This window comes from Diplotaxodon limnothrissa, linkage group LG5 (genome assembly GCF_057381915.1).
Source record: "Diplotaxodon limnothrissa isolate DT_005_m linkage group LG5, D_limnothrissa_male_GT1.1, whole genome shotgun sequence".
NCBI lineage: Eukaryota > Metazoa > Chordata > Actinopteri > Cichliformes > Cichlidae > Diplotaxodon > Diplotaxodon limnothrissa.
In genome coordinates, this window is record NC_140600.1 from 41664722 (window position 1) to 41684721 (window position 20000).

Below are 20000 nucleotides of genomic sequence, written 5' to 3' on the forward strand. Positions count from 1 at the left end.
CGGACGCTGCCCGGCCCGCCCCGGCAGCAGCAGCAGGTGTAGGACGCCGTGTGGACAGCGTTACAGACACTCGCCGTTTCCTCTATGTGCATGTACAATGACAATAAAGGCCTATTCTATTCTACTCTATTCTATTCTACATGTCTGTCATATTCTTCAAAACCAAAGCAAACATGAGTGAAAGGAAACGGGACACCGAGGGAAAACGGTCACAGACACACAGAGGAGGGACGGAGGAGGAAGGACACGGCAAAGAGAGCAGGGAACACTGAGGAGAGGAGGAGGAGGCAGCAAATAGATGAAGGACGGCTCTCTGGCGCTTCGGCCTCCTCCGGGAGCTGACGGCAGCTCCGTGGAGTCATTAAATCCAATCCTCTCTGCCCTCTGAACAATATAACAAAAAACACCCGCTGAGTCTCAAGTACGATGCTGTGAGATGCGTCCCAGTTGGGGTTTATTACTGGGGCGGGTTTTGATAATTAATTTATCGATTGGCTTGAATAACGTGATATCGATTCATTAAAATCCTGAATCGATTTTTTAAATATAAATTTATTTTGCCCAAAACGCCAGAATCTCAGGTTAAACCTCACAAAATTTAAACAACCACCAAAACAGTAAATGAGAGCAGGAACACGATTCTGCACGAAGACATAAACACAAAGGGGGATCTGAGGGGATCTGCGCCATCTCGATGGTCTGTTAGGTCCAAAGACGGTGGTACTGCCTGGGTCTGCCTTGAGCTGATCCCCGGTTGGGCCCTGCTGATTCGACTCCCTGAATGCTGCAGTTTTATCGTGGGGGTGTTGATTCCTGTGCATGAGAGTTTCTATAGAGAGGTGTAAATATGGGCTGTCTGGATACACGAATGTGATGAGGCTGAGAGCCATACAGGGGTAAAGGGGTGGGGGGATGGTGGGAGGGGTTCACATGATGGGTTTTCTGGTTTCCTCACTTTTTTTTTTTTGAGTTCTTTGTTTTGTTTTTGTTTGTTTTAAAAAAATTCTGTAATTATCAATGTTGTTATGCTATTATTATTATTATTATTATTATTAAAAAGAAAAAATATGTAGTGATCTGAATTATAATATTTGTGACTGTCTGAAGCAAAGTTTCCCAGATTCAAATCGAATCGATTCTAGAAACCAGTGACGATACCCAGTCCTATTTATTACTGGGATTACTGAGTTTTTCTGGGCTCCATCAGCACAGCTACAGATTTGATTTCTTATGACTGAAGGAAACTAAAAAATAAAAAGTGCCGCAGCCGTTTACACGGAGCACAAATATGAATCCAATTAACAATGAAACGAAGCTATTAGGCCTCGAGCTTTAAACCGAGGCAGCCGCCACGAGCGCACAGCAGCTGCATTATGAGCACCACCCAGACCGCCTCCGCCTTTTATACTTGTCCGTTTTTCCACCGAACGACGTCCAAAGATGAGCTCACAGTAAGACAACAATCCAACAGTTTCTGTAATGAGTCATAATGAAGAACGAAGGAAAAAGCTCGATGTGGACATCACGCGAGACAGACTCCAAGTATCCAGAGCAGGATGTCGAACTCTTCTTCTGCTGCGGGAAACAAACAGCTCACTTTGGTCTCAGGCCAGACCAGCGAGCGCCGCGTCAGCGTGAAGACGTTCAACGACACGTGTAACCTGTGACGTGCGAGCACGCCTCACTTTGAATGCCTGTTGCCTGTCAGATGATAAGAAACGAGTCAAACTCTCGACTGTCCTGTGATTACCAAACAACCTTTCTGCTCATTTTTGGCAGTAATCTATTTTAAAGTCAACAGTGAAAAAAATGGAATTTTTTATTTTTTTTATTTAAACCTTATAGTACATAGAATAGAATAGAATAGAATAGAATAATCCTTTAATTGTCCCACAAGGGGAAGTTTGGTTGTAACAGCAGCCAAAACGACACATATTACCATAACTGTTATTATTATATTACTAAATCACCTGAACGGTGGGTCTTTATCACCAAGAAAAGAAACAGACTCTGAAATAACTTTCAAGAATTGTCCACAGACTGGAGTCTTTGCTGGGCCAATTCTGGCCCCTGGGCCTTATGTTTGACACCCCTGATCTAAAGCAAAAAATGACAAAGATTCAGATCAGCTGGAGAGGAAAAAAAAACCCTCAACGGAGGCAGCTGTGCCTCCAACCTGAAACGCTGAGTATCGACCGAGTTCCACCAGAGGGTCGTTTATAGATTAAGTACAACGTGCACTTCTGGCTGAGTCAGGCTCAGGAGGCTCAGGAGAGCAGAAGGAAGGGAGCAGGAGACAGAGACAGCGAGGACAACACTGGGAGAGGTGAAATGATGAACTTACTCTGGAAACTAGCAATGGACAGATCTCCTGAAAGGCATGCAAAGGAGAAGCACAGAGAAGTCAGCGTCCGTGCAGGAGTAAGACTCGGGTGGGACACAAACAGGATTCAGCACCACGGACAGAGCTTCTGTCCCAGTTCATATTCACGACACAGTCACTACCACGCCCTCTGACTTCTGCCACGCCCTCCGACCCATGCCACGCCCTGAGTCTGACCGATTACTCATCTTTAACCTCTGGTGTTTGCACTCTCAGTGTACCACCCTCATCCATCCCTCAGTTTTAGAGACGAGGAGAGGGGTTCGAGCTCTGTGCCTGCGCTCTGTACGCTGACCCAGCAGATCATCAGCAGGAATAACAAACTGGGAAACACGAGCGCCCAAACCTGATGGGAGGCGTAGCGTAGTGTAGTCGGCATGCTGGACGTAGAAGAGGCAGTGGCTCTATCACTCCGTCTCTATTCTGTGTTTATTCTGTCTCTACTGAATCTCTATTCTGTCCTTTGGGAGTGCACTGAGAAGCTGGAAGGAGCACTCAGAGTGAGGCAGACAGATCCAAGACAGTCAGTGAAGAGGAGGAGGAACTGAGGGAAGCTACGAAGAGGACGAAGATTGGACGGTGCAGATAAAACACCTGTGCAGGTATGGAGACGTCCAGGAGAGAGGCTGGTGTATAACTGACCTAAAGTAATGAATGAATTTCCCCTTTAAAAGAATTTAGTGAGCTACTTTCCTTTTTGCACTGTTGTTATTTGAGTGTGTCGAGCAGTTTTATTGCATTTGGCTTTTATTTTTCCACCCTGAGCTCTTTAAAAACCCACTGAGGAGCGTCACAGAGTCAGTGAGGGGGTGCAGGGCAGGTGTTTTTGGATGCAGACGCTCCCATAAAGCACCGCAGGCCGGGATCAGAGGGCGTGAACGGGCTGCTAAAGTGCCTCCACGTGACGATCCACAGCTCGGCGTGCGAGGACCGAGCAGCGCTTCACTCTGAGAGCAGATGTTTCTGCATGATGTCGACGGCGAGTCGAGGCCGTCTGTGTTTTTCAGCACAAACACTGAAGCGCTGCAGAGCCGCTTCCTAAAATAAAACGTCAGTCTTCATCTCGGCACAAACATCACACACAACTTTGGTGATTCATTTCTGACGTTCACCTCCACAAACGCTGATGATTAAAGCTGTAAATCACAGCGAGCTGCGGCAAAAATAAACTGCAGACGAGGCCGCCGCCTCAATTTATTTATGGAAATTCATGAAAGAGCGAGCACCTGAACCGGGAGCGTGCTGCAAACCAAGAGGAGGAGACGGGAGCTGATGACAGGCATGCACAGACAGAACAGCAAAGAGCACCTACTCTGCAGACTGGGCAGGTTGGCATCCTCGGGTTTGGTTTTCAGCAGATGAGGGAGGCGAGTGTATCTGTAGCCAAAACCACAACCCTGAGGAAGAGAGAGGGATGAAGGTCAGCAGAGCTGCAGGGAGACAGCTTCTCTCAGTCAAACTGCAAAAACACTGGAGCGTCTGGAAGATGATCGCTGAAGCATCAGTGCTGATCATCTTCCAGACGCTGCTTTACTTCTTGCAGCACTAACACTTCATCAGTGCTGATTTCACTGATTAATTAACAATAAACGATCAATAAATGTTTGTGTTAGACAACAAATACTGAGCAAAAGCCCGAACACGTCACTGTATCTTTGTTAAACGGCCGTGATGACCTAAAGAACTGGTTAAACGCTGATTTTCATCTTAAAGAAAGACGCCATGTCTGCTTGTGCTGACCGGCCTCTCTCGACCACTCAGGGCGGTGCATCCGTCAGTCTGTTCAAAGCTTGGCTGTGATTGGTGACAGCCGCTGCTCCGCTTTCACCTGAGGCAAGACAGCGTGAACATGTTAACCCTTTGCGAGCTTCATTTCGTGGAGGATTCCTATAGAGACTGAATGTGTTGGTGCATTAGTCTGAACACTGCGGTCTGCTGATCCTCAGTAAACACCTTCAGTTCTTTCAGCTGTTGCCCTTCATACAGGAGCTGCTTCTACTTTTGCTCCAGTCTCACTCCGACTCTCTGGCCTCGAGCTCAACCTCGTCATCCTGTAAAGATACTGTTCTGTTGTCGGCTTCCTGTGAAGCTCTGCTTCTTTTAAATGTGCTGCATGAACAGACTTCACCGTGGCCCAGAGCTGACGGCAGGATCGCAGCACCTGCTCATAACAGCTGAGCAAGTAAAATTGATTTATAGCGCTTTTCACAGATAAAAACCACAAAGTGCTTTAACACACAAGAAATGGAAATATAAAACAACGTAACTGTAAATAAAACAACATAAGAGGAAATTAATAAAATGCTTTTCTAAATAAAAATGTCTGCAGCTGTTTTTTAAAACAATGAGTCCGTGCAGCGTAGAGACCGTGGGAGAGACTCCACAGCCGTGGGGCGCTGCCACCAGCGCCTCTGATCTAATGACCGTAAAGCTCGAGAAGATGAGTGCCGTGTCAGCAGGTCTGATAAATATTGGAGACCATGCAGGGCCCTACATGGTCTCCAATATTTATCAGACCTGCTCTAAAGGTTACAGCTAAAATTTTAAAATCAAACCTAAAACTTACAGGCAACCAGTGAAGGGAAGCTAAAACTGGAGTAACACGAGACCTTCTCTTGGAGCCTGTTAACAGTCGCGCTGCAGCCTTCTGCGCCGTCTGAAGACGATTTAAGGCTGATTTGTTAAAACAAGTAAAGGTTACAGTAGTCTAACCGAGAGGAAGTAAAAGCACGAATAATCACCTCAAGTTCAGGCTTTGACTCCATTAGTCTGAGTTTAGAAACATTCAGTAAATGATAAAAACAGTTTCGGACCGGCTGCTCGAGCGACAGCGAGCTGTCAGACATGGCACCGAGGTTTCTGAGGCTCGATTTTACAGGAGGCTCTAAGAAGCTGATACGCTGAGTTTCTGTCTTATCAGAGTTTAGTTGGAGGGAATTGTCATTTAACCGCTGGTTGATTTCTGTCAACCAATGACTTCAATTAGACAATTTATAAAAGTCAGAAATCCTGAAGGAACAGTACAGTTGGATGTCATCAGCATAGAGATGATAGGAGATATTTTTATAGCGCTTAATAATTTGGCTCGGGGGGAATATATATAAAGCAGAACTAGAACTGGACCCAGGACAGGTCCCTGAGGCTCCACGATTCATGAACAGTAAAAGATCTCTCACACAAATATGACATTTTAAAACAACAGCAGTAATCCCAAACAAGTTCTCGAGTCTGTTTATCAGGATGCTGTGATCTACAGCATCAAAAGCAGAGCCGAGATCCAGCAGGACCAGCACTGCGTCCTCTCCAGAGTCTGCTGCCATCAAGACATCAGTGGATACTGTAAGGGAGGCCGTTTCAGTGGGATGCAATTTACAAAAACCAGACTGGAAAGTGTCCATAACTGTTTCCTGGATAAAAATGCAGTTAAGTTGTTCTACTACTACGTTTTCTAAAACCTTCTATATAAAAGGCAGTTTGGATATTGGCCTGTTAGGAGTGTGTGTGTGTGTGTGTGTGTCTCACCCTCCACAGTCTGACCAGGATCCAGTTGGTCTGGGCCCAGGGTCTCTGCTCGTACGGAGCCAGCAGGTTCTTCATCATGGCCACTCGCCTGGAATCAGACAGGTGAGCATCAACACGTCACTTCCTGTCAGCTCCGACACATAAACATCATTTCAGTGGGAGCAGCTGTTTCCATGACAGCTGAACAGCTGCTCTGATGCTGCTAACGTCACCGCAGACGTTGAGTGAGCAGAGCTCTGGCTCGGCTCGCACATCAGGCTCGATTACAGCAGCTAAAAAGGCACAAACAATAAAAACAATGCACCCACTTCTCACCCAGCTGTCAGAGTGCGAGCGTGCTACACGTGGAGAGGACTAACACACAGCCCGAGGGCGTGGACCGAGGGAGGAAGCGGCGGCGGCGGCACGCATCGTGCAACTTCCCTGTGAGCAGACAGAGCTGAGGGACGTTTAATCCTGACTGATGCTCAGAAACGATGCCGTGTGTCGTTTAGTGTAAGGAGACAAACTAGGCCGCTCATCACGAGCTGCACGCCGGACACACGTTGATCCATCAGCTGTGGCGAGCTGACACCACATGACATCAATCCCTTCAGGAGCTCCGTTTGTGAGCGCAGCTGTTATTCACATCAGACTGCCCGCCGTCTCTGCCGACGCCCCGCTGCTGGTCCCGCCCTGATGTTTGAACCCTGCCGGCAGGTTTCAGGGTCAGAGGTCAGATGAAAACAGCTCTCAGAGTGGGTGTAGTGCATGGATCCAACTACACCACCCCACAAACTCCAGCATGTTACAGAGGGCACAGCGTGGCTTTATTAAACCCTCTAACAGCCTTAAATGCTGCCAGCCAATAAGAATCCACCATTAGCAGATTTAGACTTTCTATTTTAAATGCGTCTCATCGCAAAGACTCGAGCGCTGCGTCCGAATTCACACAGGAGGGGAGCCGCTGGTATTTAATGTGGCATGCTGATTGGTCGGTTCAAAGACAACTGGAGCCACGGGATTGGACCGCTGCAGGACATGAGCTCACGGCCGCCCCTCTCGGTGGAGCAGCGGTTAGCGCCATCGGCTCACAGCAGGAAGCGTCTCCCCAAGGTCGCAGGTTTCCTCCCACACGCCAAGCACGCGCTCGTTAGCTTAACTGACTGCAGGTGAGTGGCGAGTGTGCGTCACCCGCGATGGACTGGCCACCTGTCCAGGTGGGATGGGCGAGTAAGTGTTTACTGATCACTGAAGAGCAGCAGCTCAGTCACCCTGAAGGTTTTTCTGGAAAACAATCAAACCAGACTCACTGCTCCTCCGGGATCCTCTCCACAGCCCTGAGGGATTGTGGGTAACAGACGTAGCTGGCCAGCGCCTGCATCAGAGAGTCTTTGATATCTGTGGAGAGAGAGCAGATCAGAGATTCAAAGACAGCTGGAAAAATAAACATTGCAGCAGGAAAACAGCTTTACTGCGCGTGTGCAGCAGCGCCCCCTGCTGTTTGCTTCCAGGTCGGTCTCACACACACGATCAGTTACACCTTTCTAATGACACACTGTTATCAGCAGGCTCTCACTTTCCCATCCTCTACCCTTCCTCCTCCTCATCTTCAGTCTCCTCATTAAAAATGGCAGTGAGGCGCGTCTAAGCCATTACATCCACTCAGTCTCCTCTGCTGTCCTCCAGCAGGACTTCATAATTAACAGGTCCCGCCTCGCCGTTTGGACCAGACCGCTCGAGGCCGGATTTCCCCGCACGGCGTTTTATCTCAGATGATGGATGGAACTGCTGAGCTCATCATTTCTGCTGCGAGGCCTCCCGCGGTCCTCGGGGGATTCGGTTCATTAGTTATGGTGGGCTCCAGTGCTCGCCCTCCGTCTCCTCGTAGATGCACGTTCGGTATGAATGTGAAGCTGCTACGTCACCTCGTTCAAGTTATCACATTCACACATCCCCGGGCGGGCGGTGTCGACGCCACCCCATCAGCCGTTTCCAGGCGACGGGTCACAAACCGAGGCTAAATGTTCCGTCCTCAGCCTGGATCCAGATCAGCTCTCTGGATTACACCAAGAGGATCAGGAACCTTTGACTGTGGGTGGGACCCATGTGACCTGCTCACACGACACCCTCCTACAGTTCTGGCCAACATGCAAACATCTCCACCCCTGTAAGGTGGTCATTCATAGACAAGAGATAGTGAGGGGCTCAGAGGAGAGCCGCTGCTCCTCTATATGGAAGGGAGGCAGTGGAGGAGGTTCAGCATCTGACCAGGAGGCCCAGCACACACAGCTGGAGATTACAGAACCCACAGAACAGCTGGAGGAGGTGGAGGTCCAGGAGTGGGTGGGTGGAGTAAGTGTTGACCACCCAGCAGGGGGCGCTGCTGCACAGAGGGGCTAGCTTCCTCTGACTGGAGCTGATCTGCACTAAAAGACAAACACGGGTAGAGCAGGGCGATATGGCCAAAAATATTTATCACGATATATATTTGAAAATTTGCGATAACGATATAACTGACGATATAATTGATGCGAGACAAAATACAACTCCACAACATTACTCGCGCAAAAAGACAACCTTCCATTTATTTTCACTTAAACAAGAAGCTGGTTTTTATGTACATTAAAGCTTTATAAAAATGTAACAGTGCAAATGCAAATTCCTTGCTGAAAGTTTAACCAAAAGGCATTTCCAGTAGAAATGGGCTGACATATCCTGAGCATAACCATGTATAATATCCACTGAAGTTAAAAAGAGGTGCTTTGCAACATTAAACTGCAGTGTGCAGTACGCATTTTTCGGACCGTAAGGTGCACGGGATTATAAGGCACATTAAGCGAAACAAAGCAGTCAGATAAATCAAACTTTATTAAACTCATTCTTCTTGCTTCCTCCACTTCTGTACCATTCATTCATTAATGTTGAATTCTCTGGCAGCTGCTCTATTCCCATGTTGTTGCAGTATATTAATGACTAACCTGGTATTGTGGATGGATTATCTCAGTTGTTCTCCTGACTGAAGTTTGGTCCGTTTACAGCATCCTGCCATGCGATTGCATTTGTCTCTAACCATGAAGAACGTTCACGTTAACTTTTATAAGTGGAAAAGTGTTAGTGTTCGTCCTCCAGCTTCACTGTGTTTATGCTAACATAGCTGTGTCACTAGCGATCACGTAGCACATCATTATATACCAGCTAGCCCAACTTCAGTAACCCTACAAACGTCACTGCTGTTTAGTTTCCTGTCTTCATTTATGTTGGAAGTGATAGCAGAGCTGTACGTTTGATTTTTTTCAGAAATCTCTCAGTCAGAACATGCAATATCATGCTTAGGTAACTAGCGAAACTAGCGAGCTAACTTCCGCTAGCTTCCTGCTAACTTCTAACTCCGTTAAATGTAATAAATTTTGTTTTCATGGATGCCTGGAAGTTAAACTTCATAGTTACACCTGGTAAAGCAGCAATGCTGATCGTTTTATTAAAGATGAAAGAATTTAGACAGTTTTTAACTCTCAGTGATGCTGCAGTGTTGTTTGACCTGAAGCATACGGAGTTTAGGACCCAGATTACTCCCAGATTTAAGAGCATCTTAGTCAGACAAATATGACAATAACGACGGCCGCTTGCATGTTCTGCAAAAAAATGTGCTTTGTCGTGTATCTGACGGACAAACACCAAACCAGTTCCACATAGGGTTGCCAACTCCCTGAAAAATAAATAAGGGACACCTCGTGGCCAGGGCCGGGCGACCCAGTTGTCTTCACCCTTCCCAGTGTGGTGAATTTTCTAGCTCTTTTTTTGTGTGTGAAATAATTTTTTTAACCCTTTGACTTGAATTTGATTTAAGTAGATGTGTATTCTTTGTGATATGAACACATGTGAAACAAATGATCATTTAGCCATTTATTTTTAGCTCAAAATGACAACATTAACACAGTAAAACAGGTCTCTTTCTTAAACAGAAGCCTGTCATGCTTAACTTTTGAGAATATAAGTAAATCTTTCTTTAAAAGCACTCTGTCCTGCTTAACTTAAAATAATAGAAAACAATAGAAAGAAAAATATTCTTGTAACAGTGCACATTTAGTGCATTTAGTACAATTGGCTTCAGTTGAGGTATTATTTCAGCTTTTCTAATGCTAATCAGCTGCTCCTGTTTGTAAACCCGCTTGTTCCCATGATTACGCATCATAACTCATCATCATTATTCATCTATGTATTACTTTTATGTATTAGTCATCAATTTGTTGTAATCATCTATCCTTGCAGTTGTTTATTACACAAAATAAATTATATTATCACACTTCTGGCCACATAGCGCTGATATTCACTGCACATGCCCATATTAACTTTTTCCAGCCAGGTGTTTTCCTTTTCCCATTCTTCCCTTTCTCTGAGGGGAACAAACATTGCTGCTCTAATGCTGGGCTCACACTGTGCGATTTTAGGCCCATTTTGAGCCGATTTTTGAGTGATCGGACCGATTTTGGCCTTCATCGTGCGTCGTGTAGTATACGTGGGGTAAAGAGAAGTGATTAACACCTCACGACCAGCTCCCGATCATCAATCGCTCGTGAGCCGCTCACACTGCTCGCGCGCAAACACGTAAACGCCGTGAAAAAGACTGCGCAGCACGGCTGTGCAGCATGTGATCTGGACACAAGCGATGGAGGCACAACTTGTAGAACTTTGGAAAGCTCATCCGAGCCTTTTCGATGTGGCATCACAAAATGATCACGACCACAACAACCGTGAAAATAGTTGGATTTACTCTGCTGCTCAATCACAGCTGCCCGATCAATGTTTTTCATTAGCAATTTAGCAAAGTTGATGGTGGTGGTGTGTCTGTGTGAGTGAAAGACGGAGAGAGAGAGCGCGACAGATTTTCTGTTATAACCTTCATTTTATGGAGGCACAGTGTGAGCACTCAGGTCGCATCAGAGCATCGGGCGGTATAGTGTGAGACCCTGCATCGTGACCTACCAACTTCTAACCCCTGCGAGTCAATCGTGCAGTTTGAGCAGGAGCTGAATAACGTGACTGAAAAAAATCGCACAGTGTTTGCCCAGCTTTAGGTGTACTGTCGTCCGAGACTTGCACCGCAGTGTTGGCCATGCTTCTTGTTGTGGTCATCTGTTGTCTTCCGGTATTTTCTCCGTAAGCGACCTTTCCTCGACCAATGAGATGAGCGGTAATCTGAATTGTCATACTCGTAAGTGTGCTGTCAGCTCATTGGTCACAAAGCAGGAGAGGGGCTGGGAATTATGTTTTCAAACAAAGCGTTAATTCCATAAACATTTATAGACTACTTTTGATTCTCACTGTATTACGGGACAAAGTGCGTCCCTTATTAGCTCAATACGGGACGTGTACTTTTGTTTCTAAATACGGGACGATTCCGTTTTTTAAGGGACGGTTGGCAACCCTAGTTCCACATCACTGAAGTTGCACCATTTTTACAAACCAGTTCTGGTTCATCTGTTTCACTCAACAATCGGCCATGTGCGTATGAAAACAAAGACACTGCGCATGCGCGTTTTACTCATATTCTATCGCGATATTTCATTTTCCTATCGTTGCCTAACATTATACCGGTATTACCGTGAACGGTATAATATGGCCCAGCCCTAAACACGAGTACAGAGAAGGACACGCAGACCGGGGACAGATTAAAGGAAAAGCCGTCCTAAAGGGTCAGGTGTGTGCTCCACCTGAGAGTGCTGCACAGACCCACACCACCCTGTGGGTGGAGACACCAGCAACATGCAGTGAAGCTAAGCTTGTTACAACTGGCCTCACTTTATAGAAATAAGGTTTTATTCTAAACAGTCTTAGTAAGAACTGAAGAGGTCAAGAAGGAGAGCGCCCTCCAGGCCAGTGGAGGCGTGTCTTTAATTAGAAATGAAGCTTAGTGTCCCGCTCTGCACTGCGAGGGCAGCAGGACCGCAGAGAGTCGGACACATGAATAAAAGTGATCTCAGAAGAGGAGACTGCCGATTCCAGCTGCTCTTTACTCAACTAGAATCAAAGGTGGACCTGTTCTGGCTCGCTATGATTGGATGAAAACTGTGAGGCGTGACCCATTTTTATGAAGTGGTGCCAAGGTCAGGGTTTTCCTTTAATCTGTCACATCTTTATTGAAAATCTCCCCGAGACAGAAAAATGTTGTGTGTGTGTGTGTGTGTGTGTGTGTGTGTGTGTGTGTGTGTGTGTGTGTGTGTGTGTGTGTGTGTGTGTGTGTGTGTGTTACCTGTCCCAACGATGCGTGGATCTGCAAAGTGCTTCGCGAGGATGGCAGCGAGCTGAGTCAGAGTTTCCTCGTAGCCTGAGGGAGAAAGATAAAATAAAGTGTGTGTGTCTGTGTGTGTGTGTGTCTGTGTGTGTGCGTCTGTGTGTCTGTGTGTGTGTGCGTGTGTGCGTGTGTCTGTGCGTGTCTGTCTGTGTGCGTCTGCGTGTGTCTGTGCGTGTGTCTGTGTGTGTCTGTGTGTGTGCGTCTGTGTCTGTGTCTGTGCGTGTGTCTGTGCGTGTGTCTGTGTGCGTCTGTGTCTGTGCGTGTGTCTGTGTGCGTCTGTGTGTGTGTGCGTCTGTGTCTGTGCGTGTGTCTGTGTGCGTCTGTGTGTGTGTGCGTCTGTGTCTGTGTCTGTGCGTGTGTCTGTGTGCGTCTGTGTGTGTGTGCGTCTGTGTCTGTGTCTGTGCGTGTGTCTGTGTGCGTCTGCGTGTGTCTGTGCGTGTGTCTGTGCGTGTGTCTGTGTGTGTCTGTGTGTGTGCGTCTGTGTCTGTGTCTGTGCGTGTGTCTGTGTGCGTCTGTGTGTGTGTGCGTCTGTGTCTGTGTCTGTGCGTGTGTCTGTGTCTCTGTGTGTCTGTGTCTGTGTGTGTCTGTGTGCGTCTGTGCGTGTGTGTGTGCGTGTGTCTGTGCGTGTGTCTGTGTCTGTGCGTGTGTCTGTGCGTGTGTCTGTGCCTGTGTCTGTGTGTCAGTGTGTGTCTGTCTGTGTGCGTCTGTCTGTGTGTGTGTCTGTGTCTCTGTGTGTCTGTGTCTGTGTGTCAGTGTGCGTGTGTCTGTGTCTCTGTGTGTCTGTGCCTGTGTGTCTGTGTCTGTGTGTCAGTGTGTGTCAGTGCGTGTGTGTGTGTGTCTGTGCGTGTGTGTGTGTCTGTCTGTGTGTGTGTCTGTGTCTCTGTGTGTCTGTGTCTGTGTGTCAGTGTGCGTGTGTCTGTGTCTCTGTGTGTCTGTGCCTGTGTGTCTGTGTCTGTGTGTCAGTGTGTGTCAGTGCGTGTGTGTGTGTGTCTGTGCGTGTGTGTGTGTGTCTGTGCGTGTGTCAGTGTGTGTGTGTGTGTCTGTGTGTGTGTCAGTGTGTGTGTCTGTGTGTGTGTGTGCGTGTGTCTGTGTGTGTCTGTGCGTGTGTCTGTGTGTGTGTGTGTGTGTGTGTAAAAAGTCTGCTTGTGCTTGTTTGTGATGAGCAGCAGAGTCTGTAGTTATAATGATTATAAACGGCGTCAAACACACATTCAGGCCTGTGAGGCTCATTTAGACCATTGGCTCTCAAACTGGGGTTCACGGACCCCCAGGGGTCTGCAAGCAACAGATTGGAGGTCCACGAAAACTCGTAGTGGCTCGTAAATACACGTGCATCATCCGGGGTCGAGCTAATTACTACAAATATTAATAAAATAATAGTAAAAGTCCGTCCACTTCATCAAGTAACGCAAATGTCAAACCAGCTAAAATGAGACCGTATGACCTCAGTGACCTCGAGTCGGCTTTATCGAGGATGGAAGTGTCTTCAAGTACTAACAAATGAATCGATGAAGCATCTCATCACAAAGCCCATTTCATCTGCTACTACTGCTGCTAAAGAAGCTTTGCCCTCTTCTTTCACAGATGATGGTGTCATTGCGCGTGAATGGCCACATGGTGTGCCCATCAAAATCAAAATACTGCGCCGCCCTGTCTGCATGGGTTCCCAGTAGGGCTGAAGGTCCGGCTCCCACATACCGGCGGCCCGTTAACGACTGACAGATGAAATCATCTCGTACGGTTGACACGCCTGCTCTAGAGTTCAGGAAACGCCCTGCTGAGGTCAGAGGAGAAGGGCAGACTGCTTCGAGCTGACAGGAAGTCAAAAGAAATAACAGCTAATCGATAACCAATAAAATAACAACTCGTTATAACCAAGGTGCGCAGAAGAACAGCAGCAGATCACGCCGTCTCACTCCTGAAGCTAAGAACAGAAAAAACAAACCGACCAATCTGGACGTCTCCTTACGTCTGCTGCGACGTGGTCGGCTCAGAGGTGGGGAGAACACAACCAGCCCGCCTGTGTGAGCGGTGCAGGCTGTGGAGGTGCGATGCTGTGGGGAGACTTTCAGCGCAAGCATCGTTTAAACACACAAACACGAGACGGGAAACAAAAACCCGACGTCACAGAAACGGCGTTAACCTAAAACAGGATCAAACACTCAAGCACAGCTGGACCACGACTCGCGCAGGTGCACCTGCAGACACCTTCGACAGGTGAGGTGGAAAAGGGAACGCTCGCTTGGCTTCACAGCAAAGACTAATACAAAAAAATAAATCTTCCAACTGTCTTCCATAACAACCCTGATGAAGCGCGCCCCGCCCGTTCAACGACCTGCCTCAGGTCAAACATCACCTGCAGGCTGGGTGGGCTGATGGTTCGCGGTGCTTACCGGGCAGCTCGTCCATGCCGTTAGCCGGGCTGAAGTAGTTCTTCAGGGCGCTGTACGCGTTCATGGCGACGTTGAGGTAGAACTCTGATGTGAAGGCGAACAGAGAGCCGGTGTTGTCGGCGTGCTCGATGGTGCGGATGCAGACACACAGCAGCCAGTAGATGTCCAGCATCTTCTCCTGGAGACAGCAGCAGCAGCACACAGCTCAGAAACAACACAAAATCCACCATTTAATGCGGATGCACAGCGGGCGGAGCGGCCTGCTCACCTTGGAGTAGATGGTGGCGTTGATCCAGGCCAGCCTCCTGCTCAGGTGGTTCAGCTTCTCCGCAAAAACCTTCTGGCTCTTCTGGAGCTCCTCCAGGATGTCGGCCCTCTGAAACAGACACGCGATCATTAAGCAGCCGAGCGTCCGTGCCGCGTTCGGTTACTCCGTTATTCCCTGGACCGCAGGAGCGGAGACGCTCCCAGGTGATGTGAGCAGGTACGTGTGCCTCTGATCTGACATGATGTGCACGCTGCAGGTTTCTGGTTCCCTGCAGTTAACGAGGACATACACGGCCTGACTGAGGCCCTCGCCGATCGCAGGATGTATCGCTCCTGATGGGGGCGCTCCTCCGACTCTTCCCGTCTGCCTTCAGAGAGCGAGTTTACTCTGCGGCACTAATGAGAGGAGCTTCTGCATCACGACGGGCTGACAGCAGCGCGGCCAATTACCTCGAGAAGAGCTCCGACAAACAAAGAGCAGTGCGTCAGATTTATTAATGAGGACGGACCAACAGCGGCGTTTAAACGAGGGTTTCTAGATTCAGTGGGAAACCAGAGGAGGCCTGTGACCTGAATAAAGCCTGAGCATGAGTCTCACTTCAACACATTTGAGTTTAATAACTACAGCGAACATCAATAAAGAAATCCTGCAGAGAGAACGACATGAAAACACGAAGCGTGGCAGAAAATGAGGGCCTGTTGGTGGGAATGCGTCGCCCCAGTGAGGGGTGGAGGGGCGCGTTAACCGAGCCATCCCCCCTTTCACTGAGAGATGCTCTTTTGTTCTATCGTTCGTGTCGTTGGACGTGATCCAATCAGAAGTGATCTCATGTCAGACAGAGAGCAGACACACGGACACCTGCTGTCGAGGAAAATCAGAGGCTCTGTAAACCATGAATCCAAAGCTAAGCAGTCGTTTTTGTTAGCCTGCAACAAAGGTCTTTCTCCCACAGGGGGCGCCACAGCCAATCATCTGCCTCCGTCTCCCAGCATCCATGAACCTCCTGAGCTCCTCTCTCCCACTGCAGTGATAATCTGTCTAAAGCTGTCTGACTCGGTCAATCAGCCAATCAGGTCCCACTGCTGACCCCACCCACCTCACCAATCTGAGCCTTGGTCTGAGTGACCTGAGTGATGAGGGTCACTCAGACCAAGCACTGCTTCTAAAACTCGCCCTGATGTCCAGCTGAGGCGGCGGTGGCACTCACTCTGGCGGGGCAGCGGGCGATCTTCTCCTCCGTATCCTTCAGCGCCACGGCGTACTCATGGACGTCGTCCGACACCACCACCATCTGAGAGGAGAGACACATGTTAGCTGAGAAAAACACTGGAGGCACGAGCGATCTAATTGGCTGATTGTCACAGCGACCATGAAAACTCGTCATTAGAGTCTGACCACGCAGCAGCTACGTGATGGAAACGCACACGTTACAGACTCAGAGGCGCTTTTAAATGAGACAGGGGTCAGAGGTCGCACAGCGTTAGTGTGGGGAGGATGAGCCAATCGCAGAGTAGAAAAAACCTTCAGGCTCAGCGAGGCGCCCGTGTTTGACCAGAGGACTCGGAGTGCTTCGCTTTAATGCGCACAGACACGTTATTCAGACACCTCGAATAAAAACGTAAAAATAAAACCAGACACACAAATCACAGCGCTCTGAGCACAGCTGCTTCGGGTCAACCCACCCGAGAGAAAGGTGGATGCAGCTAAAGGTCAGGACCGCCCACAGATACTTCAGCAAGTTTTAAATATAGAAGTTTAAAACAAGAAGGGATTGTTAACAGTGATGTGACCAACTGGAGCGTGATGAGCACCAAACCAAAGGATGAACTCACTGTGGGAGTTTTTCCACCTGCAGACAAAACCAGCTGCAGAGAAAGTCACAGGAATAAAATATGCAGCATTAACCTTTACAGCAGAGTTCCACAGGGTTCAGTGCTAGGACCAATTCTGTTTACATTATACATGCTTCCCTTAGGCAGCATCATTAGAAGACATAGCATACATTTACACTGCTATGCAGATGACACCCAGCTCTATCTGTCCATGAAGCCAGATAACACACACCAATGAGTTAAACTGCAGGAATGTCTTAAAGACATAAAGACCTGGATGGCCGCTAACTTTCTGCTTCTTAATTCAGATCAAACTGAGGTTATTGTACTCGGCCCTGAAAAGCTTAGAAATATGGTATCTAAGCAGATTCTTACTCTGGATGGCATTACCTTGGCCTCCAGTAACGCTGTGAGGAACCTTGGAGTCATTTTTGACCAGGACATGTCCTTCAACGCACATATTAAACAAATATGTAAGACTGCTTTCTTCCATTTGTGCAACATCTCTAAAGTTAGAAATATCCTGTCTCAGAGTGACGCTGAAAAACTAGTTCATGCATTTATTACTTCCAGGCTGGACGACTGTAATTCATTATTATCAGGACGTCCTAAAAACTCCCTGAAAAGCCTTCAGCTGATCCAAAATGCTGCAGCAAGAGTCCTGACAGGGACTAGAAAGAGAGAGCAGATTTCTCCTGTTTTGGCTTCCTGTTAAATCCAGAATTCAAAATCCTGCTCCTCACATACAAGGTCTTAAATAATCAGGCCCCATCTTATCTTAATGACCTTGTAGTACCATATCACCCTATTAGAGCACTTCGCTCTCGCTCTGCAGGCCTACTTGTTGTTCCTAGAGTATTTAAAAGTAGAATGGGAGGCAGAGCCTTCAGTTTTCAGGCCCCTCTTCTGTGGAACCAGCTTCCAGTTTGGATTCAGGAGACAGACACTATCTCTACTTTCAAGATTAGGCTTCAAACTTTCCTTTAAAGCATATAGTTAGGGCTGCAACGGTTCATCGTGTGTTTCGAATAATTCGATTAGAAAAAATTCTAGACACATTCTTTGCTTCAGCACTTCGTTTAAGGCACGGCCATGACGTGCTCGCTGGTCTTCATCGCAGACACCACAGACGTGCACACACACACACACACACACACACACACACACACGCACACACGCACTCACCTTCCCCAGCTGCTGATGGACACTCAGGTTGTACATCATCACGATCCCGTCCACGATCTCCAGCAGCGACTTGTCTGCAATTTGTTGATCGGGCTCCTCGAGCGGTCGCCCCAGCAACAGGCCGTCGTTGCCATGACTTCCCTCGACTTCAGGTTGCAGAGAAACAGGAAATGGTTAAAAAAGGCAAGAGATTTTTACAGCTGTGGCACTTCCACCCAAAGACTCAGGCGATGATAACTGGCTCCACGCCAACTTCACGCTGTGTCTAACCGGCCAATCAGGCACGAGCGCCTCATTTGACTAATGAAGGAAACAACCAGAGACCAACTTAGTCTGGGCCAACAGTGAAAAATAATGATGTGAAATCAACAGGACACCTGACACACCCCAACAGGAAGTGACCCAATTAAAGCTCCCAGCACACGAATACCTCGTAAAGCTGAACACGCCGGGCTGAAAGCACGTGGTATGAAACACACTGGTGGACATCGCGAGGGATCGATCCACCTCCATCCACGCTCTGTCCCACCATCCAGAACCAGAACGCAGGAACCAATCACTTCTTCTCAAACGTCTCCAACACTGTCACTGACAAAGTACTTCCTGATATTTTACCTGGCAGATTCCTCTGCTGCTTTGTTTCCTGCCATCACCATGCTTACTCTGATTACTCTGATTACTGTGCTGGGTGCAGAAAGGAGAGCGTGGCTGAACATTTATCACTACCTTCGATTGGAGGATGAAGTGGAACAACACGCAGACTCCAACTGAAAGATGGAAGCGCAGACGTTTTCCTGCAGCGATCACGGCTCGGGCCCTTCTCTCACTTTGCTCGTCTCCTGCACGCCGGTGTCATTGCACCACAAATGCAAAAACTGAGCGAGAGGGGCTGCTGGTGTGTGTGTGTGTGTGTGTGTGTGTGTGTGTGTGTGTGTGTGTGTGTGTGTGTGATAGCAAACACTGAAATTATTTCTTTGCACGCAGGAATGAATTTTCTTCGCTCAAAAGAAATTTCTCCTCAAAATGCAACACTTGCACCTGCTAACCTTTTTACGTGCGCTCAGAATAGTGGCACAAAAATGACGCCATACATCCACAGAGGAAGTGACTCGCTCGTCACGTTGACGCCTAGGTGAACCTCACACAATTAAATTCTGATTCTCACTTCCTAAAAGCTCCACGCAAAGCGAGCAAATGCGGAAGTGATCCCCTGTGTGGCTGTTCATCACGCCTGTAAAAGCAAACTTCCTGACAAATCACTGACCTCCTGCTGCCAGCAGGGGGCGCCACGCACTGCCACATAGACCTGCTTCGTATTTTCAAACGCAGGAGAAGCTCTGAGCAAACGGGGCTGATGCCCGTGAGTTCCGTAGCAGGAGCGAGTTGTACTCACTGTCCTCCTCGGTGCGCTGCTCCACGGCGAGCGTTCGGACCTTCACCTTCTCCGGCTGACTCAGGGGTCGCCTGGGGGTCATCAGGCTGACGGCGGCCGTGCTCAAGAAGCGGTTGGCCCGACCCAAAGTGGGAGAACTCAACCAGCTGGGCCTCGCCAGAGCTCCGCCCATCGCCACGGCCCCGGGCAGCCTCTGTGGTCAGACGGAAAAAAAAAAAGTGATGTCAGAGGATCAGGAGGTCAGAGGTCACAGCTGTCTGCACAGATGTTTGGTCACACATTTAGAAACTATGGATATTAAACATCAGTGAGGATAATTTTTTAAAGCTTGTTCTTTAAAAAACGAGTGGATACGTTTTACCTCACTTCCTGTCTAACCCACAGTTTCAGCTAGGGCAGCCAATCGGGGGAGGGGCTTAAAGCAGTACGGATTAAAACCACGATCAGTGAACGGGAACAATGAAGACAAATGGAAGCAGCCTGAGAGAAACATGGACGAGGCTCTCCGTCAGACGCAGCCAGCTGTGCTTCACATCTGCAGCTGCCACGCCTCTGCACGCCCTGCAGAGCCACCCGTCAGCTGGTTCTGGTCTCGCCACGCCAACATTTTGCAGCATGTCGTCTTCAGAGCGGCTCAGCCCACAGAAACAGGTGCGGGCGCAGGCTTAGACAAAGCGGGCGTGCCGTCACCGGCGCCGTTAGATCGGCTCTCCAACTCAGAGCGTGCACGCCATAAAAATGTTTCATGGT

The 20000-nt window shown here is 48.3% G+C and overlaps 1 protein-coding gene across 4 annotated transcripts in view; it reads right to left on the minus strand.

The window, feature by feature from the left end:
• Positions 1 to 20000, minus strand: part of rnf123 (ring finger protein 123) — a 108891-nt gene that overhangs the window by 72631 nt on the left and 16260 nt on the right. For all 4 annotated transcript variants that reach the window (XM_085353627.1, XM_085353626.1, XM_085353624.1 and 1 more), the window contains exons 23-31: positions 19251 to 19443; positions 17858 to 18003; positions 16048 to 16131; positions 14841 to 14948; positions 14573 to 14750; positions 12138 to 12212; positions 7198 to 7285; positions 5906 to 5993; positions 3696 to 3780 (exon numbers count right to left, since the gene is read on the minus strand). In XM_085353627.1, the coding sequence (XP_085209753.1) occupies positions 3696 to 3780; positions 5906 to 5993; positions 7198 to 7285; positions 12138 to 12212; positions 14573 to 14750; positions 14841 to 14948; positions 16048 to 16131; positions 17858 to 18003; positions 19251 to 19443 (1045 nt within the window). The remainder of the gene's footprint in view (positions 1 to 3695; positions 3781 to 5905; positions 5994 to 7197; positions 7286 to 12137; positions 12213 to 14572; positions 14751 to 14840; positions 14949 to 16047; positions 16132 to 17857; positions 18004 to 19250; positions 19444 to 20000) is intronic.